The 27,300-nt window shown below is 35.1% G+C and overlaps 1 protein-coding gene across 5 annotated transcripts in view; it reads left to right on the top strand.

Moving 5' to 3' along the window:
- Positions 1 to 24,881, top strand: part of ofcc1 (orofacial cleft 1 candidate 1) — an 83,675-nt gene extending 58,794 nt beyond the window's left edge. For 4 of the 5 annotated variants that reach the window (XM_046877420.1, XM_046877418.1, XM_046877419.1 and 1 more), the window contains 4 exons: positions 4,364 to 4,523; positions 19,592 to 19,771; positions 23,576 to 23,711; positions 23,808 to 24,881. In XM_046877420.1, the coding sequence (XP_046733376.1) occupies positions 4,364 to 4,523; positions 19,592 to 19,771; positions 23,576 to 23,711; positions 23,808 to 23,857 (526 nt within the window). In that variant the 3' untranslated portion in view covers positions 23,858 to 24,881. The remainder of the gene's footprint in view (positions 1 to 4,363; positions 4,524 to 19,591; positions 19,772 to 23,575; positions 23,712 to 23,807) is intronic. The other variant, XM_046877421.1, reaches the window with a different exon arrangement.
- The last annotated feature ends 2,419 nt before the right edge of the window (positions 24,882 to 27,300 follow it).

Genomic DNA, 27,300 nt, shown 5'->3' with positions numbered 1-27,300 from the left:
CATGGGCTCAGGAATACTTCCAGAAAACATTGTCGGTGAACACAATCCACTGTGCCATTCGCCGTTGCCGGCTAAAACTTTATAGGTAAAAAAAGAAGCCATTTCTAAACATGATCCAGATATCAAAGTTCTAGAACAACATATGCTCCCATCCAGATGTCGTCTTTTTCAGGGAAGACCTTGCATTTTCCAACATGACAATGCCAGACCACATTCTGCATCAATCACAACAACATGGCTGTGTAGAATAAGGATCCGGGTACTGAAATGGCCAGCCTGCAGTCCAGATCTTACACCCATAGAAAACATTTGGCGCATTATAAAGAGGAAGATGCCTTAAAAAAAAAGAGGAAGACCTAAGACAGTTGAGCAACTAGAAGCCTGTATTAGACAAGAATGGGACAACATTCCTATTCCTAAACTTTAGCAACTTGTCTCCTCAGTCCCCAGACGTTTGCAGACTGTTATAAAAAGAAGAGGGGATGCCACACAGTGGTAAACATGGCCTTGTCCCAACTTTGAGATGTGTTGATGCCATGAAATTTAAAATCAACTTATTTTTCCCTTAAAATATATATATTTTTTTCATTTTTAACATTTGATATGTCATCTATGTTGTATTCTGAATATAATATTGAAATTTTAAACTTCCACATCATTGCATTCTGTTTTTATTCACAATTTGTTCAGTGTCCCAAATTTTTTGGAATCGGGTTTGCATTTTTACTATGATATTTTCTGATATTCAACAGGGAAAATTTTTAAATGAATTGATTATTTATATGTTGAAACTTTAGTCTTTTAGTCTTTGGCAAGATGAGACTTTGTATGTAATTGGGTGGGATTATTAGAAAGTAGGCATAATTGTTTAGACTTTTTTGAAAAGTGTTTAAAAAAGTCCCCTGAGATTCCTACATGTCAACTTGGAATATTCTTATGAATTACTCTCCAAAGCATCAGAAGTAAACAAAGTCACATTTTTAACTGTATATTTATGTATCGAATGCGACAACTAAAAAAAAAAACCACACCTGCATATGGCCACAAGTTGAGAGCAGCATAGCTATTTGAGTGGGCAGGGTAAGTCAGACTTTCTGCAGGAGAAGATGGGATTCATCAGACATTCTGCCAGCAGGTTTGGTCAGACATTTACTAGGATCGGAAGGAATTGGTCAGCTTTTCTGTTAGTGGGATTGGTCAGACTTTCTGCAGAAGTGGAATGGAGTGGTTGGACTTTGTGGGAGTGGGATCACAGTCTAAATGCCCCTCTGGGCACACATGTGCTTATTCGGACAGTATATCCTTTATTTGTCTGACCTTCCTGGTGGATGGTACCAGGCCAGTGTTGAGACTTCCACAATCTGAGATTTAAGTTATTTTTGGAGATTGGACCCTTCAAGGTTACTGTTCTCATAAAATGAAACAGTGGCATCTTGTCCACAAAATGATAAGCATCACAAATAGGCTTTACTGGGGCCTTCATCTGACAACTCACTGTTGATATAAAGTTCTTTGATTTGAAAAATAATTACTAATGAGCAATGGCCAACATAAAAAAAAATAATAATGGAGTCGACAAAATGGTGTGAGGGTTCTTTAGGGATAGTGTAGTTGGTTTGCTAGTCAAACAGTTTTTTTCGGTTGTTGTTTATGGTTTTTAATAAATATTTATGTACATTCTGTGTTAGAAATAAGATGCTTTAGGAATTGGATTCATTTTCCAGTCATAAGGCCTAAAACTTCATGAATTCTCTCTTGGTGTTAATGGAACACTAGAGAGTCCGTGCTTTGTCAATGCACTTCAGTGTTTAAATTAGTTTCATGTCTGTCATGTTTGTCCTAGGGCTGGGATAAAATCATAGGATCTAAGTGCTGGCCTGCTCAAGACCCATCATGCTTTGTGATATAAAAAGTTCCTATGGTCTGCCTTAAGAAAGACAATGACACACCAGCCGACCTATTTCTGTAATACCTCCCAAGGCAGCATGTATAGATAGAATAGCTTTTTATAATTACATTTATACATACCCTGCATCACTCAATGAAATAAAGGAAAAAACAAAACTTTCATTATTAAATTCAGTGTGATACTGATGTCAACTAAATTCTGTACATTAACATGGTTTCAATGTATATATTAAAAAGCTTTCATTTGTGTTGGAGTGGATTGGAGTGGAGTGGGTTGGCCTCCCCTATAATTAATTAACATATTTATTTTACTATATGATTCTGGCTACATGGTATTTTCTAGGCTCTATAAGCTAGATGTTAAATATGTACAAAAAGACAAAAAAAAAAGACAAACTATATATAGAACTAGAGAAAAATAACAAATAATTAAAACTATAATGTTTTGAATTCTCCTCTGGAACAATAAAGTTATCTTTCCATCTATGTAATGTGGCAAAACAGCAGGGTTGGCAAATGTTGGGTAAACGTACATTTATAAAACAGCATCTATCTCTGAACACTGTGTGTAAAGAAATCAGGATATCCCATATGTTGAAATTATGAAATAAAATTAAAACAATAAGTTGAATAAGGCCTCATGTCCAATCTAGTTTCAGCCAATATAATTGTTCAGTTCATATCAGCTCATTTATTTTGATATGATAATGACATTGATTGTTGCTTTTTCTTTGAATAATTGCTAAAGATATCAGTCTAAAACATCTGAAACAGTCTGATATTCACTCCATGCTATAAAAGCTTTGGTCATGTCAATGAACTGAATCCATCTTTGTTTCAGTGCATGTGAGTTATTCAGATGTGTTGAGGTCATATTTTACATATGATAGCCAACAGACATCACACTCTGCTTTCTCCCACTGAGACAGTGAGCTCTTCTCTTGCATGAGCTAGTCTTTTTTGTCATGTGAGGTTTATTTGAGTCCCGATTACCCTTTAACTGAACCAAATCCCTTTGTTGGGGTTGAAGATCAGAGAGTTTTGAACAGAAGCCAAGTTGTTAGAAGAGAAGATGTCTGATGCACTGCCACCTTAAGACTCCAATCAATAGCCTTTCCATTCTTTCCGTTTTACTCAAGAGTTCCTCGTCAGACAAAGCATCCATCCCCTTCCTGCAAACAGATCTTTGAGGCTGAGCTAGGATTTACTGTATGAAAGAGTGAAGATATAAGATGCACCTTAACAGACAAGTTATTTCATCGGTTTATCCAGAGAGACAGCACAGCTCAATGTGTTTCAGAAAGTGTCAGAACTTGTGCCAAGGATCGTTCCATAAGACTAGGTGTGTACAGTGCAATTTGAGATCATTTTGAGTTGTATTTTTTAAGTCACTTTATTTTAGATTTTAACTTCATTACCTGTCATTACATATCCATTAGCTCATTAATTCAGCACTTCTAGTTCAATATCGAGCCACATCATACATTTGTCACATCAGAAAATCTTGTTTTTGATCAGCTTGCACTTTAATGAATGTAACAAAGTGATTTTGTTTTTCCAATTATTATTATTATTATTATTTTTATATTATTATTATATTATTATTATATATTATTTTTTTATTATAATTTATTTTATTTTTTTTACAAAAAAGTTAGCTGTGTACTGGCCAACACTAAGCACTCAATTTGACCGACCCATAAATTATAGGAGTAAAAAGTTTTTTTGGGTTTTTTTTTTTTTGGAAAAACATTTAGAACATTTAAAATGAGGAAAGGCTCCCATCTAGCCACCCTGCATTGAAGCCCAGACCGGTAGAGGGCTGCAGAAATGGTTATCCTTCTGGAACAGATCCTTTGACCTCATGGCTTTGTTTTTGCTCTGATATGCATTGTCAGCTGTGAGGCCTTCTGTCCAATCAGTAAACTTGTCCACTGGTGTTGATTTCTGTAAAGCTGCTTTTAGACAATGTCTGTTGTAAAAAGTGCTATAGAAATAAACTTGACTTGACTTGAAACTTGACTTGGTGGACTCTAATCAAGGTGTAAAAACATCTGACCAAATTTCAAGAGAAATAGAAGGCACCTGAGGTAATTTTTAAGATTACCTGAGGTAATTTTTATGTGTTAAGTTGCAAAGGGTCTGAATATGTATGTATGTATGTATGTACATGTGAATTTTTTTTTATATATATATAAAACAATGCAGAAATGTTTAGAATTCTGTCTTACTTTGTCATTATGGGGAACTGTGTGTAGATGAGAAAAAAAAATCTATTTGAAAGATTGTAGTGACAGGCTGCAACATGAAAATGGTCAGAATACTTTTGCATTATATATATATATATATATATATATATATATATATATATATATATATATATATATATATATATATATATATATACAGTATCTTTCTAATTACATTTGATGAACACATCTTTCTTTTTTTTTAGGTTCCATAATGATGGCAGAATGTTGGATGTGTACCTTCGTCTTCACAGTCCAGAAAGAGCATTTTTTATCCCAGACGATTTTGAAGTGTCAAATCAGGAGCTTAGTAACATTGTAAAACAGGCGGAGCAGTGGAGAGGTTTCAGTGGAGAGAGACGAAAGGTTTGTGCAGATATTTTGTTTTAATTTATTGGCTTTGTTGTTTTAACCAACATTCTAACCATTAAAAGACTGCCAAATGTCTCAGAGCATTTCTCTAGCCCTAATGCTTAGCTGGATTAATGTATGATAAAAAAGACTTAATATTAATCCATTAGATTGCTTCTGCTAAATTGCCCAACTGCTGCCTGATAACTCATGTCATGCTTGCTAGACTATGTGAAAAAGTAAAGCCATTTGTGAAAATGTACTTTTTCTTGTAAAGGATTTTCAACACAGTTCGGATTTTTGGGTATTTAAAAAGTCTATCAAAGCTAAATGGCATTTGAACATGCTGGTTCTGCAGCTACATTCCTGCAAGGTCAAAAAAGTATTCTCATGAATGATCATCTAATGATCATTGAAAAAAATTAATTTGGGAATTGGAGGTGATCGATTAACCATGCATTGTGATCAAAGATACAGTAGTCTAAATCATTAGAGTTCTTTAGTTACATTTCAAAAAGCAACAAATTCAGCTCAAAGGTCTTTAGTTTCACGTTAATTACTTGTAGATAATTACCAAAAAGAATTGCAGATAGCAGTTGTTAGATTAGACCATGGAAACCAGTTTTCCATATTTTAGTAAGTATGTATAGACAAAAAAAGAATAATTTAACAAAAGCACACACACACACACACACACACACACACACACACACACACACACACACACAAACACACACAAACACACACACATACAGAGAACAACTATATAACTACATGTGCTTATACTACAGTACTTTAATAGCTTGTATAGTATAAAACAAAACAGTCCAGTACATATAATCATTTGACTGATGCTTTAAAAACACAGAGAAAGAGAAATGACGCAGGAGTTAAAAGGTTAAGGTGAAGGTTCCATCCATGAGTAAATTACTATAAAATTCACAGCCATTTTTCTTAACAGTGTACATAATAGTAGACACATTTGGCTGTCAGTTCAACATCTTTGTTTGCTTTTGCTTTCTTGATCTTTTTCAATTTTTTCAATCTTTTGACTCTCTGACCTTCATGGCTGGTAAGTGGTATGCGGGGTTAAGACCTCAGTAGTTTTCTGTATCTGGAGAACATTGTAATGCATTTGCAAACATTCCCATTTAGGCAATGACTTTTCACCATTTCCTCTCCCCATCTCAACCTTCAGTTGCTGTACAGTTCTGTTTCAGAATCACAGCAATCACAGCTTTCCTAATATTGCCCTTAATTCCCCCTTATTGAAATGATAAAATGATAACACATTAAACTCCTTTGCCAGCATGATGAAAATTTAGGGTTATTGCATTTCACCATTTTTAACATTATCCAGCAAGGCAATTTTTCATTTAAATAAGACGGCCTGGGCCATTATTTCATAATTATTATAACAAGTACTCCCTTCAAAAAAGGGTGACTTTCCCAACTCTCCAAATACATATTCTTATTAAACTAATTTGCCTACATGCAAATTTTTGTCATTTATATCTCATTAACTATTTATCATCACCATATCAAAGAAACATATGCAGAGAGGGAAGGGAACATTGAGACAAATGTGAAACTAATATTTTGCAACTCTAATGATTTTTGCATCTTTAATTAGATAGGAGAAGGTTGATATGATTAGGTCAAGATGCAGTGGTTTTCATTAAAAATATATTTCCAAAACTGTATTCCAAATGTGCCATAGCAATTAAATAGTGAATCCTGCATGTTCCTTATTATGAATCCAATTAATATAGGAGAGGCACAATTTTAATAACAAGAAGCCATAAGGCTTTCATTAGCAAAGACAAGAAAAAGGAAAATATGTACAAGGAAAATACAGTTAAACAGAGCTATAGGATGCTTCAGATGTTCACTGCACTTTAAAGTTGATTATTTTCAGCAGGCTCTATCCCTACACATACACATTTATGAAGAATGTTGTGTTTATTATGATTGCTATTTCAGTTCATAACAATGACCATAAACGAAACTAAATTGTGATTATTAGATCAGGAAAGTTTATATAAATCATATAACAAGTTACAACACATTGGACTAAATGGATATATTTACAAAAAAAAAAATCTGTTCTATATATTATTCTACATAATCTTGATTTAACAACATCAGAAGACAGTGAATTGTGATTATCATGATTATGAAGAATAAGGTTAGATTGTATTAAGATAAAAAGAAAAAAGAATAATAATTAAATAGTTAAAATAACTTGTCTGATTCAAATACCAGTCAAGTGAGACAAACAGACATATATGAACAAACAGAATGATTAGACAGGAACAAGCTGTTCGAAGGGTTTGGGGTTTTGCTGGGATAATTTCACAACGTGCACCAGAAAGAATGCATTTTGAGTCATAAGAGCTACACCTTCAATTGTAACCAAAATGTAACAAAAAATATCTTACTGAGGGTCAAGAGCTTAAAACAGCAAACATTTATTCAGATAAATAGGTGTTTTAAAAATTATATAAACATTTGCTTTAAAAATTATAAAATGGTATCATTAACATATACAATTTAATATTTAGTTTTATGTTAAGAATTACTAGCCATGTTAAACAATGCAGGTGTACTGACCCGTTAATAATAACTTGTTAAAAAAAGAAGTAAGGTAGTCAGATTGCATTCCTGCAGGACTTTTCCTGCACTACATCATTTCAGTTTTTCCCACCTAACACAGCTGAATTAACACAGTTGGTGCTGATTAGCTGACGAACTGAGTTGGGTATCATTGGGAGTAATCTTTTTTATTTACACAAAAATAAAAAAAAAACATTAAATTGTAAGTAGCACTACAAAATATTAAGGAGTAAACGTATTCCTACTATTTGTACACTCTATTCAGAGAATGTTTCAGGTCTTTCCAATTAATAAATAAATAGCAGTGTTGTTAAAAAATAAATTTTTGCCCCAAAAAAAAAATTTTTCTTTTTTTATATTTAAGCCATCCTTTTAATGTTATTATATATTACTTAAACTGAGGCCTAGCTTGTTCTACTTAGAATCGGAGCTGTTGCCGTTCATGGCTGAAGATTCACTACATGACACATGCATACAGCTGAGTACTTTTGCAGTAGGCATAATTAAACCATAAATCAGTGTAATTACATTGCTACATTTACATATATGGAGAAAACTGATGCAGCCATTTTTTAGTAAAATGGTATTTCTGCTTGTCATTTAGGGAAGGATGATAAAAAATAGATCTTATTTGATCTCTGTCTGTAGCATTTCATGGTTTCAGTGTGGTTTAGAGGTTTTAGTTTTATTTCATATTATAACCACAAAAGCTACTATACTGTAATAACAAAACCACACATTGTATCTGGTGTTTTTTTCTTCTGCAGTGAAGAGGAATTTGAAGTTATGCTCTTTACCCACCTTACTACACACACTGCAATTTTATTTCAGTATTTATTTTGTTCAGATACACAAAACACAAGATGCTAGATCTAATAGTAGTAAAGTCTTAATGCTAGTTGTTTCCCAAGAGCATTAAAACAATAAAACAAGACGCACATTCAATAACATATCCACAAATGGCCTAGCGTTATTATCATCAAACCTGTAATTTTCAGCAGCTGATCATAAAACATAATCAGATTTTTTTACTCTTTAATTAACTTTATATTATGGTTGATATTCTTTCAGGCCATGTGATGATCATTATTGCTTCTGTTTAAGATATTACACTCTTCTATTAACATTTGAATACTGAATATTATAACATAAATGGCACTAGGTTTAGCAGTTTTGCAAATTATTTTTGTGGTTATTTAATATTCAGTACAAATTACAACAATTTCCAATACAAAACTATGCAGAAGCGCTTTTGGTGATGGAGGTTATCTGTCCATGTAGGCAACTCACCCTTTATTTAATCTCTTTTCGGCTTTTGTATGCTGCATTGTAAGGCAACTGTGTGGAGCTGAGAGAGATAGAAAATGAAGTGGTGCCTAAAATCATAGCGTGTGTGTAATGAGGGCATTAATTATGTATAGCCATTGGTGCAGATGGACCTCATTAATTGTCTGCTGTCGCCTTCTTGATTACTGTACCTGGGAGGGAGGTACTAATGCCTGCCGCGTTTTAGCAGGTAATGCAAACTGTTTTGTCACTGAGTGTCTGACAGTGACAGAGCAGCCATGAGCCAGAACTCTAATCTTGCCATAATTCTCCAGAAACTTCATGGTGACATTGATTTTGCTAATGGCCGCTGATAGCCCCCGAGATGTTTTCGCAACTAAAATTGCATCAAGATTCTAACAAAGCCACAGCGTTTGTCTCCCCATCTCTCCTTAATGTGTTTCCACAGGCAGAATTTAGGAAACACCGAAGGTGCTTTGCAAAACAACTGATCGGTGGGTGTGTTGGGGGTTGTCAGGAGAGGCACACTGCAGAATAGAGGCCTAATGATGAACAGACTTTGTTGTTTTTTCTTTAACTCATTCTCTCTCTCTCTCTCTCTCTCTCTCTCTCTCTCTCCCTCTCTTATTTTTTTTGCTTCTCACTCACTCACTCACTCACTCACTCACTCACTCACACACTCACTCACACACTTACTCTTTTTTCTCATATACTGTACTATTAAGTGAGTGACAGGCAAGACCTCTATGGTGAACTGTGGCCTCAAAGTTGTACTTGCTGCACAGTTAATAACAACATGAACCAATGTATTTACAACTTGTTACGTCGCATCTCAATGTATTAGCCTACAGACATTGTTATGAAATTATGAGTCTGACCGATGTGTTTGCAGCCAAAACACTCGACATCACTCTATTCTACTGACGCCCACATGCACTACATATCAGCAACAAATACAGTAACATGAGAAAGAAGTCTATTAAGCTCATAAGTATTTTAGTCATAGAATTTGTTTACTAATTTTCACCTGCTGACTAGCAGCCCATGACCAGTAGCTCTGGCTCCACAGTGGGCCAACTGAGGAAGCTGGGCTCCCTGAAAGCAAACCTAAAACAGGAACACAAACATAACAATATGACACAAGGGAGGGGTTGACCTGATACTGCTAGGGTCACAAAGAGGCACCTGCACCCCTCTGAAAGCACACCAATGTCCTTTTACAAAGCTGTTTGCTTGCATTATGTCTGAGAGCTGCTTCTTCAATTACAGGATGCTATTAGTGGACAGTGCTGTGCATGGGTTGGCAGGCCCGAGGCTATAGAGCCCTCACACACACATCACAATATGAGATGTGACTAAGGAAGGGGTGGGCCTGCCATGGAAAAAGGTCAACAGCTTTTGCTGGGCAGCAATGTGTGAAAGTTGTGCAGCAGCACAATGGTAAAAGAAGTAGGGAGGAGTAAGTTAGAGAAATAATTTCCCTTTATATTTGTACTTATATTGGCTGGTTTTAGTATTTCAAAGTTAATTTTTTTTTTATTAAACACAAAAGTTTTTATTGTGTACAGTGGTCCCCCGGAACTCGCAGGGTTACGTTTTTAGACCCCCCGCGAGTTCTGGAAATCCGTGAATATTGAACGCAGTGTCGGAACTCAGAACCCATCTCTGAGCAGACACATCACAGGTGGATTCTTTCGACAGCAGCCCCTATGGTACCTTAGTGAATTCATCTTAACATTATGTAACTTTAATACAAAAATGTGTTTTAAAAAAAATAATAATATATTAGTTAGTGAAAACTTAGGTTAAAATGTTATTCATACTGTTCCTAAACAAGCGGTCCTGCTGCGGATTTCTTCGAATTTTAAGATGATCCGCAACTTGCTGTTAGGTTCCAAATAAAACCCCGCAAATTTTCCGAGCCGCGAATTCCAAACCAGGAATTATCAGAGGTTGACTGTACACATAATGGCAGGGAAAAAACAAACATTCTTTTTAATTTTTATAGTTTATATAGGATGGTGCAAAAAACCATCACATTGAACAGAGAAATAACTCACAGTACATACAGAACACACAACACTTGAGACATCTGGGTTACACTAGCAGAAGTCTACATTCAGTTCCACTCTTGTCAGCCAAGAACAAAAAATGTAGATCACAGTGAACACAGAATCACCCAAATGGTTTAAGATTGTAAAAAAGTTTGGGCAATGTTGGAGTAATATATATTATTTGTATGTGCACATTTATTTAACTGGATTTTATAAATGCAGTGTAATTCAGTATTAATTGCGGATGTAATAAAAAAGAACAAGGACATTGTATACATTCATTAGTCAGCCACGCAAGCAAAATCTTTCTATGCGAAATATACATTTGAAATTATGGTACAATTTACTTTAAATGATGTAATGATTACCTTTATCATATTGTTTCTATCTTATCTTATCTTATCTTATCTTATCTTATCTTATCTTATCTTATCTTATCTTATCTTATCTTATCTTATCTTATCTTGTTTTATGATATTCTGTTTGATGGGAGTTCATCTTGTGGCCATACACCTACATCATTTCACACACTGTTTTAAATATTATACAAAGAAAAACATAGGATTAGGAATTCTTGTGGATTTTATAAATCAGTCTATACATATAGGTTGGCAGGGACTTAATATGGGAGCAGAAACATTTAAAATGATTGTGAAATTTAAGAAAACATTTAAAAAAATTATCAAAATATTTTTAACAGGCTATGCTTTATTCTCATGATGATGTGGAACCAAGTAATACTGGGTTTGGTTTTGGTTCAGTGGCTATTTGGTTTAGATATATCTGAACTAATATCAGAATTGTAGCTTTTTTACTTGATTGTGATACATATTTCACTGCTGCTGATTTATTTTGAATGTCAACAGTCTGATCTTTCATCTAGCTAAACAGCTAGGCTGACTGTTTCCACAAAAATAGGGGATTCATTCAGCAAACACATCAGAGATAGGCTTTTCATTTCATTTCATCCTAATATGTTGCTCACCAAGTCAGCTGTCAAAACAAATGCAGCTGCACACTGCAGAATTAGGTCCACATGTTCAAACTCTCATAGATCACCCCTCCTCCTCTCATAACGTAGAACAGAGGAAACTATTTGAACTGTCAACAGATGAGGGAACATTCTCTAGAGATGTTCTGGATGAATGGAATTTTTAAAAAGAATATCTTTGTTTTAAGTGGAGTTTTTATTTGTAACACCTTTCATAATATTAGTCCAGTCTAATAGTGATACGGTTTACCTTTATGAATGTTTATTCGTTTAATTGTTAGTGGGTCTTTCTCTCCACTTTTATGTCACTCTGGATTTAATGTCTTTGTGTCACACTGGATTAGGTTAGTTTTCTATACTGATGTGTATGTGTATTTATATATATATATATATATATATATATATATATATATATATATATATATATATATATATATATATATATATATACATACATACATATATATATATATATATATATATATATATATATATATATATATATATATATATATATATATATATATATGTATATATATATATATATATATATATATATATATATATATATATATATATATATATATATATATATATATACATATATATTTTAGATGTATAGATTTTAGGAGCAATATATGAAATGCAGTATTTGTTACTCTTATAGACTTTCTGAACATATATAATGGAATAAAATATAACCTTAATATATTCATTGCTACAGTAATAATTTACCCTTTCATTTTTAAAATGCATTAAATCGACATTTTAAACAATATCATAAAATAAATAGTATGCAGGTCAATATCAAGGGGTGACTTAAAATGCCTTTGAATCAGTGATTAAAACTGTGGCCTTACCTTTTGCTTTAAAATTATAGTGTTGGAGAAACAAATCATATTGCCAGTATTTGACAGAAACCCACAAAACTGTTCACATTTACCAAAAATCAGTAAAATATCTAAGGAAATATCTGCACAAGGACTCCATAATTCCATGTATAAGGAAACACACTTTCCAAACATATATAATACTATGCATTCATTGTGAAAATATACAAAAAATTGAAAGGGTGAAATGAACTATTAATTGTAAATATATTTACCATGCCAGGAAGTATAGGCTTTAAAGAAACAATAATTTAAGTAAAATTACCATTTATGTATTTTTGTATTATTTTGTATTATTTATGTATTAATACATTTTGCAGATATAGAATAAAAATCTTACAAAATTTGAAATATGCTAATTATTTGAGTGTGAACTGCACATCTATGAACATGGATTGGAAAATGCTACACCACTGAAACCCAACAAAACTTAGAAAGTTTCTTTCCCAGGTATCCTTGGTCTGTTCTACTAAGTAAAAGATTACCTTTAGGAATTGTTTATAGATTAAACAGGAATTTTAAAGCGTTTATAAAAAGCCGATTAGTAACAGGGAATTATGCAGATTCATTAAAAAGATAATCCTCTGATGAGATGCTATCACTCTCAGGGTCTCTCCTTGTATTTCTTTCCATTACCTTTTCAGCTTTTTTTTTCTAAATTGACAGTTATCTTCTTCACAGTATTTTTATTTGTTTAAGTATTTATACATTTTTATTACAAGGTGTCGTTCTATTAGTCACAGTGAAACACAGCTTGGAAACTGTAGTGTGCACTACTAAATAAATGAGAGATACTTGGTCTCACTTTATTGAAACATGCTGCTTTCCAGTTGCCTGTCATGTATGAGCTTTTACCAGCTTACAGTTGGACCTCTCCAGATACAAATGGCAGATAAACAGCATTAAATGCGTAAACTGGCTGCTCCTTCCTCCACAAGTCTACAGTAATAGCCTATTTCAATTCTATTCTAATGGCTGGCAATGTGTGGGTTATCCATGCGTGGGGCCGAGCTCTGATTAGCTGAGCCTTCTGCATCTGCTGGTTTAGAATATGAATTAGAATTACAATGCATCTGCATGGCTGCTTTACAACATGTACTCTCAGTCATAATGCCTTGCATTTACAGAAATGACATAGAAATTGTATTGCTATTATGTAAACATTATAGCTAAAATGTAGGCATTATTCATATGAGATGTTTGCATTTTGAATCAGAACTGGAAAGAACACATGCATTACTGGCCAAAAACTCTGCCGTATTTGTAAGTGAATGTATTACAGTTCATTAATAAATGACACATACAATATGTTTTTCAATTCACAGACAATACATAACAATTTACAGGATACATTTACTGCTCTGCACATGGTTTGATCCTGGCTTTGGCCCATGTGTATTTCTTCTGGGTTCTACCACCTCCCTGAAACATGCTGTTAATTCAGCTTTAAGAATAAACCCAGAGGTGTGATTGAGTGTGTGTGCATTGTGCACTGTGACGTACTGGTGTCCCACCCAAGCTGTGTTTCTGACTCTTGCCCAGTGATCTAGGTTCTACTAGACTCTGGTCAGGAAAAAAATGTTCCTAAGGATGAGTGCATTTATATTTGTGGTATTTTTTCTTTGAAATAATAAAACACACTTGTCGTGCCTCTATTTTAAGGGTGATAATATCTGCATGTGACTCAGCTGTGTTCTACACAATGCTCAACTACTGGAGAGTTGATTAGGTCATGCCTGGGGCCTGTGTGCATGTGTGAAAAACCCCCCCCCCAAAAAAACAGAAAAACTATATTTCTGTAATTGAGAGACTGTAAAAAAGATTAACTGTGTATTCCCATACAGGAATGTGTATAGGGCTGTGTTTATATATTTATCTGTTTCTTTATGCATAGTTTTATTTAAATGCTGATCTGTATTGGCTTCTTTCAGTTCTGTCTGTCTGTCCATCATTCTGTATAGAGCAACCATCCCTGTGTGCGCTCTGTGGTCTATCATATCAAACTGTACCAGACTTGCCATGTGTTACTACCACATAAATAACCCAGGCTGTCCGCCACACACACTCACACACAGACTCATTCAAATGCACCTGTCACTGTGATAAAGCACTCGCCTGCAGGGAAGCATTGTTTACATTTTCACTCCACTCTTCGTAAAAGTGAGATTCTAATTATTTCTCCCCACTGTAAATTAAAGCCAAGCGGGACAGAACCAGGAGCCCAAAGGATCCAGGAGGTGCAACACTACACTCTCTTTATCACTTTCTTACTCTTTACTCTATCTATCTATCTATCTATCTATCTATCTATCTATCTATCTATCTATCTATCTATCTATCTATCTATCTATCTATCTATCTATCTATCTATCTATCTATCTATCATCTATCTATCTATCCATCCATCCATCCATCCATCCATCCATCCATCCATCCATCCATCCATCCATCTATCTATCTATCTATCTATCTATCTATCTATCTATCTATCTATCTATCTATCTATCTATCTATCTATCTATCTATCTATCTATCAATTTATAACACAGTTTAATATTAACATTTGTGATCATCAGCATTTAAAGAGTTTACATTTTCAAAACAATTTTAAATAAAATGCCTGCTTGGATAAATACTATATAAAATAATATTTGATTATATTTTATACAAAAATAAAATAGAATAAAATAAATCAGATTAATGCTACACTTTTTTATTATATTGATTGAATTGCATAATTCATTAAATTGGCACAAATTAAATTTATAAAATAAATGAAAAAAAAGTTATAGTTTAGATTTGTTAGACCCCTGTTGGGAAATACAGATGTGTGTGTGTTTGTTTTACATTTATTATTTATTTTTCTAAATATATGATCTACTTAACTGTTCTACTTATTTCAGAATACTTTAACAAATGTCTTAATTTCTTTCATCCTTAATTCCCTCGATATGTGGAATTGTCAGGCTTTATATTTTTAGAAACTCTTAAAGCTGGACATAAAACAATAAAGGATCCATAGCGTTAGCCATTAGCCACTTCCTGAATAGTGCTTTCCGGTACAGAGTGAGTAGCCACAGTGACACTGTGCTAACTCTCTTTTTTATACCCCTCGTATTGGTGTGTAGGTTTTCAAGTTTAATAATAATAATAAAAACATGCACTCGAAGATGTGTGTGGATGTATGTGTGTGTACTGTATGTCTGGATGTACATATATATATATATATATATATATATACACACACACACACACACATACACACACACACACACACACACACTCACACACACACACACACACTCACACACACACACACACACACACACACACACACACACACACACACACACACACATACAATATAGATTCAAGTGCTGAGGTGGATTGTGTGATCATAAAGGCCACCGGCTAAGTGGTGAGTGAGAATGTGAGGAAGGCATGAAGTGAGAAACTTCACTTACCCACATATACACAGACACACATGCTTACACAAACAGTTGACTTTGTTGTTCATTACATGCAAGTGTAGAGATATTCAGCCGAGTGGAATACATTATTCCTCACATTTCATACATAATAATGTGCCAAAATTGCATTGCATTATTTGTCATCACGAAGACTATAGAGACAGAGATGGCGAGAGAGAGAGAGAGAGAGAGAGAGAGAGAGAGAGAGAGAGAGAGAGAGGGAAAGATTTAATTAGCTCAACGAGTATGCAGATGGAAGGTAAAATTAGGCTAAAAAGAGATCGCTGCAGATGAGTAGACTCTGTAATGATGCCACTATCTTATTTGGATCACTGAGAGTCAGATGATACAAAGCTTTGTTTAGGCCCCTTTTCTTCCTTGTTCTACTCATTTGGACGATCAAGGTTTTCACAATTATATTATATGTGATGGTATTAAAAGATTAATTTAAAACAAACTATTCTGCAGAAGCAAGACACCAGTGCTTTTCTACCTGTATTTAGCATTTTCTTAGTTTGTGATCACTGACTGCACCTTCATAGTTTTATTATTTAATGTGTCTTTAAAATTGTGTTTATTTTTTGAATTTCTGGTGTCTCCATATTGTCACCTTCCCTCTTGGTTCTACAAGCATATTGTATAAGTCACAATGTTCTCACCCCACCCTCCATCAGCATGACTACAACTGTATTATGAAGCAGCTTTTCCTTATAAGACACTCTTTAGCTTGTGCATTAAGAATGTATTGAATACAGGAGACACTTACACTTGAGTGCGACGCTTATCAAATTTCGTATATCCATTTTTACAAATCTGGAAACATGTAATCTCATTTGGCTGGGAGCAGGCGCAGGCTCATTTTGAGGGGAGTTGAGCATCGGCTGCCGTTTTTATTTCCACTTCCTGGATCCTGTCTGTACATTTGCTGTAACATCTGTAAAATGCAGAATTTATGTCAGGGTTTGGAGACATGGTTTGATGTTTATAGTCCTCAAAAAAGCAGTTGCCGTCTCTGTTGATGCAAATAAAGGGACTGATATGGGACTCTATCAGATCTCCATGTACAGACGTCCACTATAAATCCAGGCTAGATTGGTTAGAATTAGGTTACCTCACTTGAATGCTATCTGCTTAATCCACAGATGGGCTCTCTGAGAACACCCAGGCTTTGAGTTTAAATCAGTCACTTAGTGCCAGCAGTTGGACAATGGCACAGAAACCCCTCTATCCATACAAACACACATACACACACTAAAATAGCCACCACTGGTTCTCATTATATTTTACTAAAAGATTCAATTGATGAATTATGATAGGAAATATATTTGATCAAATAAATATTTAAAATATAATAGAAAATATCAATGTATGTTTATCAAGTTTTTATCGAAAAAACGACTCAATAGGCTACCAGATTTCCTCATGATTACAGAGGCATTAGCAGGTATTGCATAATACAGTATACAACTTTGGAAGTGGGATGTTTTCTTATGAAACTGTACACAATAAAGGGCATTACAGACTACACATGTTAAAGATGCTGAGATTTTAATTGGGATTGACGGGATGGACAGGATTAGAAATAAGTTTATTAGAAGGGACAGGGCATGTAGGACATTTTGGAGACAAAGTGAGAGAGGCCCGATTGGGATGGTTTGGACATTGGCAGAGAAGGGAAATGGTATCAATAGGAGAACACTGTGGATGGAGAAAAAGAGGCCAAGAAGAAGGTTTATAAATGTGGTGAGGGAAGACATGTAGGTAGTTGGTTTAAAAGAGACAGATGTAGAGAAGTAGTGTGGAGACGGAGGATCTTGTATATTGTAACCAAACTTCTGACTTGAAATGAAGGTTACTCCAACAATTTTGCTCCTGCTCTTTTTATTGTTGTTGTTGAACAGAGTTATAATTACTGGTCCAAATAAGGGGTCACCTTGAGTCTTAAAACTGCCAAAAAAAGGCCTTAATTGAGCTTTCAGAAAATAGTATGAACGGGTGAATGATAGATAGAATGGAACAAGGAGGGAGAAGGAAAAAAAACAGACAAAATAATCATGCAGTAATTCAAGCCTGTCCTAGCCTGTTGGCTTCTTTCTCTAACACAGAGACACAGGCCCTTAAATCTATTCCCCTGATCAGTGGAGTTCCAGTTTTCCTCCCAATTTCTAACTATCTGTGCATTTCTGCTGGTTTCGCAGAGCAACAGACCTTAAGCTTGGAACAATGTGCTTGGACTGTATTTCTAAATAACTTGCATGTGTATTGTTTCATGTAAAAATATATGTGGTTATGGTTAGTATGGGTGTGTGAAACCTGACATTAAGTTTCATGTAAGAAACTTTAGCTGGATGAGAAAGAGCTTAATCTTGTCCCATCAATGCCAAAACCTATACACTTGGCCTGCTGTGTGGCACTTAAACACCAAACAAGGTATTTTCACAGCCAAATAAGAGGTGTGCAACCCTGTTCAAATGATAAAGGAATAGCTCAGTCGAAAATATGCATGGTAGTGGTAACAAGCATGAGGCCAGCAGCTAACATGACAGGGCATTCTCACCCCACATCGTCACATATCGACGCTGTTGATGTTGCGTCCGCCGGCGTCCACATCCGACGCCGAGGGTACCCTCTTCGCGTCGATTTTCGACGACAGGACGGAAACCCTTCGCCGCCGACGTAGATGGATGGGAGCCCCTGTGCTTCGCTTTTCAATGCAGATCGCTGTCCTATACACTTAATAATTTATTATCTATCATAATAAGTGTATAGGACTAATTTTAAAATTTCATAAAATTCTGAAGATGACCGTAACCCTAACCCTAACCCTAACCCTAACCCAAACCCTAACCCTGACCCTAACTCGAACCCTAACCCTAACCCAAACCCTAACCGTAACCCGCAAATGGGGTCCCGTCCATCTGCGTCGAAAAGCAACGAAGGGTTTCCGTCCGCACGTTGGCGACACGAAGGGGGTACCCTCGGCGTCGGATGTGGACGCCGTCGGACGCAACATCCACAGCGTCGATATGTGACGATGTGGGGTGCGAATGTGTTGAACATGACCATACTGTATAGAAACATGTTAGACTCTCTGGCTGGACTTTATCAGATATTGATTTCACCAAATCTGATACTATACAAATCTACAAATTTATGATCATTTTATCTGGACCTCAGTGTGCATGTACATTTTTAAAGATCAGGACTAATACATGCATATAGCATATCATGTATTTTTTTATCCTATTAAGAATTTGAATTAAAATAACATTTCTCGAGGCGGTGGGTGTGCTTTGTGCCATGCCAGGGTCAGAATTGGTTGAATAATCAGGTAACTTGATCCTCTACATTCCTGTCCCAGCGAGCTCGGATCATCAGTAAAGCTGATGAAGAGTGTTTAAATTAAAGAGGATTACTGTCAACTGGTTTGGGATTTGATTCATCTCTAAAATCCTAAGTTGTTCTCAAAAGGTATGAGCAGGTAATTGCGTCAAAGTGAGCATTTGTGCAGGTATGTGGCACTAAAACCCCTCTTACCTTCACCCTTTACTTGATTTTGTTAATACCTACTTGAATGTATATGCTAGAGAGGCATATTCTCACTTCTTAGGTATTCATTTTCAGCTGGGCCAGATTTCATATAAGCACCTATACAATGTTGTGTTATCTTCTGTCTCTCTGCTCTGCATTTTCAACTTTCAATCTTGTGCTGCTTGATCATTGCAGTTATTAAATAATTTCTAATGAGTTGGGGGATGGGGGATTGTCTCACTAGGTGGCAGTGTACGATTACATCTGGACCCAGGAAGAGTCTGCAGGGTGCAAGTCCCCTGGGGCTGTACCCACTGTATTAGGAGAGACGAGCAGCCATGTGTCCATCTACACGCTGTACCTGAGTGGCCAGCGTCACCTCTACAGACACTTCCTTAGGCAGCCTAGTGGAGCCATCATAGAGGTGGGCCATGTTTCTCTCTCAGGCGCTCTCTCTAAAACTCATATATAACAACAATAAATGAACCTAACAGGCAGGTCTAACCTACTCTATTTGTCTATTGATAGTTTTTGGGAAACAGTTCTTGTTTTGGAAATACCTGTTTTAGCAACTATGTATTCACATTTCTTTTACTCCTGTGTAATATAAAGACAAATAATTAACAAATGGCCATTGTTGAGAATGGGCAGAATTACCTTTCTTTACCTTGTGTAAACTTTGCTAGAAGAAATGGAAGACAGATATGTACACATATTCTAGGACTATTTGGCCTGGGACAGTGGCTTCACTTCAGATCAAAGAGGGCTAAAAGTAGTGTTAAGCATTATTGTATTCTTCACCTGCTGACCTAGCTCTAACTCTTAGCTAGGAACTAAGGGGAAAGCAGTGATGCATTCCCCACTGCCTGCATTTTTGGTATGTTTTTGCACAACGCTACACATTACTGCACCCACTCGAGCAGCACTGAGCAGACTGCTGGCCAGATTGCTGTCTAATTAAATGTTCCGCAGATTCCACTTGGTAACAACTGCAAGCATATGAATTAACTTGCATCCCCCCAAGAACAACCTGGATCAGCCCAACAAAATTAATATTTTAAAACTTTTGTGTCAAAAGCAGTAGATTTATGCTTCGTGAGTGTCAACAGCTTGCTCCCAGGGACTGCACTCAGCTAATGGCGGATCACAAGTCTGCTTTTGACAGATGAGAACGATGCCAACATGCGGCATATCTATCAGTCTCAGTGATGTTCCACAAATGTATAGAATACAAAGGAGTGTGAAGTGATCCTTAAAGAATAACAGGTTTGATGCTATAGGGAAATCCTACAGGGCTTTACTTAAAAAAATCAACATCTGAACTGGTCAATCGTTCCTAAAGACAACTCAGAGATTCACCCTGGCAGGTGTGTATTTGATGAAGAGATTGACATCACCCCTACTACCTGAGTATGAGGGACAGACCAAATTAATGGCTTTTAATTCTAGTCCAGGAGATCTACTACTACTTTGAGGATGATTGTGTTTTTCTTGATTTGAGTCTGATGTAATGTAGAAGAAATTCCTGTAGCTCATTCAGAGTGATAGGTGTGTGCAAATGTGTGAAGAATAGAAGGCATGCCACACTCGTCTTCAACTCCTTCAACCTTCTTCTAACTACAAAAAGAGAATATCGTTAAAAAGACATGATATGCTACAATATATCAAAAAATTAAAAAACATTTTAACATTTAAAGTTAGGTTTTGGTGGTTTTATGTCTTATGGGTAATTTATATATCTCTGATAATTGTGTTATTTACTGTGAACATTATGATGATGCGGTGTTGCAATTGTTCAACCTTCTATCGTGAGACATTAGTGTCTGATGGATAAATCTAATTTTACTTATAATAATATTTAAAAGGCTGGTTTTAAACAAAGTGTGGTAGCAAATAAATTTTCTCACCATATGGACAGAACATTTATTTGATGTAAACAGTCATTTAATGATTGCAGCCTACCTTTATTACACCACTCTGATGTTAAACTCAAAGTTAGAAATTGCTTATGAAACCAAACCATTATTTAAACAGATGTTTACCAACTTCTGAATGGCTCCAAACTGCACATTATAACGGCTCAAACCTGAGTGCAACCATAACTACTCAGCTCCTGATTGAGCTTAGTGTGGCTTCATCTGTAGAAACAAGTTGCCGCTGGACATAAAAGTGTGTGAATTCATTATGGTTTGCAGTAGAACGACAGTGGCTTTATGTGCGTCTGCGCATGTCTTTTCTCTCAGGCTACTGTTTAAGTGTCTGTGGCCTAAGAAAACGTTGCCATGGCCCACTGTGTTGTGTCGTCTCTCCTGCCCATATGTCTAGTGGAGCATATGTGAAGCCTGGCATCACTTCTGTAAAATTTCCATTAAAAATGCACAACTAAAACTCTAACAGCTTGAATATTACCTCCAAACAGATTATTAATGCCTTTGTGAGAAAAGAAAATGAAAAACAAAACCACACTGAACATTCAGCATGCACTAAGCACTGACACTTTTTCTTTCATGTTTTGTTGGAACATTTAAAAGTTTATCTGTTATTTGTTTGGCTGCCTGCCACAAGTAAACATAACTGCTGCTGAATTACAGGCACTAATAGACATCAGTGCTATAGGCCAGATTTAAAGAATTAGGATTTCGAAAAAAAGAAAAAAGTTGGAGAATGCTAAAGAGCAAGATTTCTATTCAATAGCTCAATGTATAGTGTATGCCAGACCATAGCTATGCAGCTTTATTTAACCAAATTCTGCTTCGATATACGAATATGTAAAATCTGCATTGTGCAAAGTCTAAAGAGGCCATGCACGCAAATTGTTTGGTCCACATTGACATATTACCCTATTAAATTTCCCATTAATCGCTTTTATCTGTGCCACATGGTCATGACTAACCTTGTATGCAGTCATGTGAAACACTTCTTACCCTCAGACTGACTCAGATCAGTTCTCAGAATACGAAAAAGTTAACCTTTAAGAAAGAACCTTGCAGCTACATTAATTGACAAGCTGCATCAATCCTTTCTCTTCCCTGGCCTGCTCTGATAATTACTTCTGCACGTGTTTGATTGCTGCTGTCGAGGGGCGGACTATGCTTCATTTGCTATGCGGTTGACGCATCACTTAAAAAATACAGAGGTGATTTATTAAGCACACACCTTTTGTTAAGTTATTTGTATTTTATTATTTTTTGGTTTCTGTAACATGATGTCCTTGGCTGTTAGCGAGTGTGTCCCTTTGTGTGTTCCTTTGCAAGCTGGAAGGCATATCTCTTGTGTTAGGAGACCTTGGGTTTCTGAACGGTGCAATTATCTTGCAGGTTTGTGCTGGTCAAATTATTTTAGTATATCACAAAAAATATTTGCAGAAATAATACAGGCTTTTCAATACGTGCAGTGTGGAAGAGCCGATTTGTGATTCACTACTGATATACAATCACCTCCGGAATCATTATCACTCTTAATAAAGAGAAGTAAAATAGAAGTTGCAAATCTCTTTAGGGAAAGGAGGGGAGAAGGTTGTATTTGAGCAACCTCTGTTTTGCAACATAAAACCAGTGTGTTCTTCTGTAATGCGTGGTGAGATGACTGCACAATAACAATCTCTCTATGTTCCAAATCTGACTTAAAAACAATTTATTTTGTGGTTATTTAACCACATTTGTAGGGTCTCTGGAGGAAAAAAGCTGCATATAACAGATCCTCCACTATATGTAACATAATGAAGTTATTTTTTTCTCATGAAGTTCCAATAGTGTATAGTGTCTACATTCAGGTGCTAAATTTAGCTGAAAGAAAATGCTGTGAATTTTGGCTCACCATGTTAATAATTTATATGCATGGAGATGTGTGAAATTGATTTGTAGACTTTGTTACTACAATGTGCTTCATTTATATATCTTTATAACCATTGCTTCACTTATGAAGGTCAATATGCATGTGCATTTCAGTGATGTATTCTCAGTTTTTCTTCATGTTGATGAATGAATAAAATAATTTTTGTGCCACCGCACATTTATATAACTTACTCTCAAATAAGGTAAATGTAGTTTTTGCAAATTCTCAAACTCATTTCTTTTTCAGATTTGGCGTAATACGCACAGGTGTCTATTTTGCCTATGACTGCCATAAGTGTTTATTACAGTGTTAATTTGATAAGATTGACATATATATGAAATAAATGTGTGTCTGATTTAAATCTTTGGTTTCTAATCTTGTTTATTATACTTAGCTCATCGAAGATTTGGAAAGTGTTTCTGTTAATCTGAACGTCCAGTGTCAGAAGACAGGGCAGAAGGAAGTCAACAGTAGGATGAAGGGCTCAAAACATGCTCTCAGAGAAAGGAAGAGAAAGAATCGTGCATGGCGTAAGTGTTTGTTCTGATTCAAACTGAACTGAGTTTTTTTTTTAAGCCATGTGTTTATCATTGCTTTGTGTTTGTGTGTCATGAATGTGTGTACAGGCTGTAACAGGGTGGGACCTCTCAGTGGGAGTGGCTATGAGACCAACTGAACAGTGAAGGAGACTAAAGTTGCTTCACAGAGCTACAACCACATGAAAATCTAAGTAAAAAGTCCTAAAATAAATAGAGCATATAACTAGATAGGTCAGTGCTGCCTCCACATTGTGAGAAATGAGGATCCTAAAAGTCACTTATCAGCAGCCAGTGATAAAATATCAATATTGGGAACCCATTAGGCAGGATAATATTCCTGGTGCCTTGATTTGTATTGAGTATGTGTCTGCTGGCCACGGCTTTGATGAAATGAACTGGCCCACAAATCAGGACTTAATGGGAGCCTACTTATACATACAGCTTAATTAAAGGTTGTGGGCTTATTAACATGTGTCTGAGAGATGGAGACCTGCTCCTGCACTCAGCCAGGTTGTAAAGGTTTTATAGATACCCTATCATTATTAAAGCCCATCGCTTAATATTGGATCTTAATAACCTGTCATTTTGATGATGATTCTGATGATGATTCTCTTTATGGCAAGTCATTATGGCTCGAAGTTGCACTTCGATTGGATTGTGTGTAAATGTGTGTGTGTAGTCATTACATTCTTACAGTCATTGCAGCCTTTAGCTCATGTGCTTCTATATAGAGAATTAGAGGAGATTCCTGAGGAGTTAAAAACATTGTTTATTAGGCTAATGCTCCAAATATATTTCACCCTAAAAACTTATTGACCTTTGCATTATAAATACAACAAGAGTTTTTTACATTAATATTTTGCTGATCCCATCACTATGTACATGACATGGCCTAACTATAGATGTTAATAAAATTCCATTATATTATTGGCACTGTTATGATGATGATGATGATGATGATGATGATGATGATGATGATGATGATGATTCTATGAAAAAAGAATCTTTAAAGAAGCATTTTACACCATACTTCAATACTCCACATTTACTTTTTGTTCTATCTGCTAAGAAAATCATATCATTATAAGACTAAAAAAGGTAGAATCTATCTATCTATCTGTCTATCTGTCTGTCTGTCTGTCCATCCGTCCGTCCATCTGTCCTCCCGCCCGTCCGTCCGTCCGTCCTATCTATCTATCTATCTATCTATCTATCTATCTATCTATCTATCTATCTATCTATCTATCTATCTATCTATCTATCTATCTATCTATCTATCTATCTATCTATCTATCTATCTATCCTGTCAAAAGAAATTTGGTTTAAAAAGTTAGGGTAGGGTTTGATGCATAGTTAGTGTTTGTATCAATTCTTTTGCTATAATTTATTTAAAACCAATACATTCTATTGTTTCTTATGTAATTTGTTTAATACTCTACTATTACTCAATTTAAACTATTTTAATTTTCAGGAACTTTTTATTTTTTTATTTTTTCGACATCTTTGTTATACTGTTTTTCTTTCTTTCAGTTTTGCCAAAAAAGTACTCCTGTGTTATGATTGATTTTCTGTCCTTTGTAAATCATTTTTTAGATACAATGGCCACACACATACACATACACATACACAATAGAAACTGTTAGCGGCATCTTACCTTTTACCTACAGTTATTAATATGTTATGTATGTATGTTATTCATATCTAAAGACCATCTGTTGCTATGCAACCACTGCTGACCATATACTATTTGTGTTGTATTTTTTTAAAGACACAGTAATGTGTATGTTGCTCACATGGGTGTATAAGGCAAAATAACACCTCTTTCTCTTAATGGAATGAATTAATGTTATAGTCTTTAACTATGTCTAATAAAGTGGCCAGTTTAAATATGTGTAAAGATCTCAGCATTTCTGCCGCACCTAATATTTACCCATATCAGCATCATACTGACTGCTATGCCATTGTCAATGCTATGCAGACAATGTTACACCACTCAAGTAAAACTAAAATAAAAATTTACTTTCTTCTTCTCATATCTTGTCTTATTGTTTCTTCACCAGGTCTGTCTGTTTCTTTGCTGTTGGCAATGGAAGCTCTGCTTCTTTTCTTTACCTTTGTGAAAGCTATTGCTTAAAGTGCAGTTGTTCTACCAAAGGACTGGGGTGTTTCACTGGTTCAAATATTTGATTTCTAATGACAAACACCATTTCACAGTGATTTAAATTTCAAATTGATTTCTGCAAGCGACACCCTTGGGCACTCATGTTCCACAGTTGCTGATTTTAGAAAAGTCTTTCTTCTAAGCATAATTTTAAAAACTATCATTTTTTCTTTTTTTAAGTATACACTCGAATGTACATAGTCCAAAACCAAGAACTTTGTTAGTTAGAGGGCAAAAGAGCAAAGAAAAAATGCATCTAATTTCATGTTTGTGCCGTCTCTGCTTATTTAGTGAGAGAACACTTTTGTGTGTTAAGAATATATGTTCTGTTCTTAGTTGAGCTAGATGTTATAAAAAAAAACACAAATGTCTGTTTAAATGTTGTAGAAATCAGAGGAGTGAATCTTATATGAAAATGATGTATCAGGTATAACCTTTTAAGAATCACTATGAGATTAAAAAGTTTCTATTATTTAAAACCTTGTAAATATTATAATTCTGTATTTCTCAACCAGAAAGGGACTTTACGTGGTCCCTGGTCAATATAAATTAGATTTTTTTATTAATTGATTGGCATTTTAATTGGTACATTTTTAGTTAAAAATGTGCCAAATTTGATATTCATCAAACAAATACTCAAATTTTGCTCAATAGAAAGATGCAATCCTTCATGGAATGTTCAGAAAATAAACTTATATTTTTTATTAGTGCTACGATTTTATACAGGGTAAAGTTAGGGAGTTAATTATTTTGTGCATTAAAAACAACTGTACAAAACACTGATTTGATGTTTCTTTATCCATGTCTGTTTTATAACACCTGTAACATTATTATATTAAAATATAATTATAACTACAATTTCAATTGCTGTATTGTTAGACATTCACAGGAATTTTCAATTTGAACACAATGCATCTGTAACTTCTCTGTCTGTAGAGGTTGTCTAGCGTGTGTCCATTTAAAAATACTCAGCTCTTTATTCTTCTAACTTCATTTGCTGGCAACCTCTCTAATCATTACTGCCTAACTCTAATCATTAGGTAAAGCTATCTTCTCTTCAAATAATCCTGTGTTTGAATGCTAAAAATGTAATGAACTTCACGCTTCATTGCTTCTGACATTACTTAATTAATGGGTGCAGTTAAAGTACATAGGGCCTGGTAATTGATTTATATGCAGAATTTGCACATACAGCTGTTAGTTCCTGTAGGAAAGTAATCACTCAAAGTGGGCTCGTTTTTACTGATGAGGTGCCTGTAGGTCAAATCACTGTTAGCTGAATACTGTCACTTTCCTGGTTTTTTAGATGTTTCTGTTTTGTGATTATTTTAAATGACCCCATCATAGCCATTGGTTTCTCACAATTCTCATACTCATTCATATAATACTCATCAATATATATAGTAATATTTACATATC

The sequence above is a fragment of the Silurus meridionalis genome, chromosome 21, assembly GCF_014805685.1.
Source record: "Silurus meridionalis isolate SWU-2019-XX chromosome 21, ASM1480568v1, whole genome shotgun sequence".
Classification (NCBI taxonomy): domain Eukaryota; kingdom Metazoa; phylum Chordata; class Actinopteri; order Siluriformes; family Siluridae; genus Silurus; species Silurus meridionalis.
The sequence above is the reverse complement of the archived record's forward strand: the minus strand, read 5'-3'. Positions and strand labels throughout refer to the sequence as shown.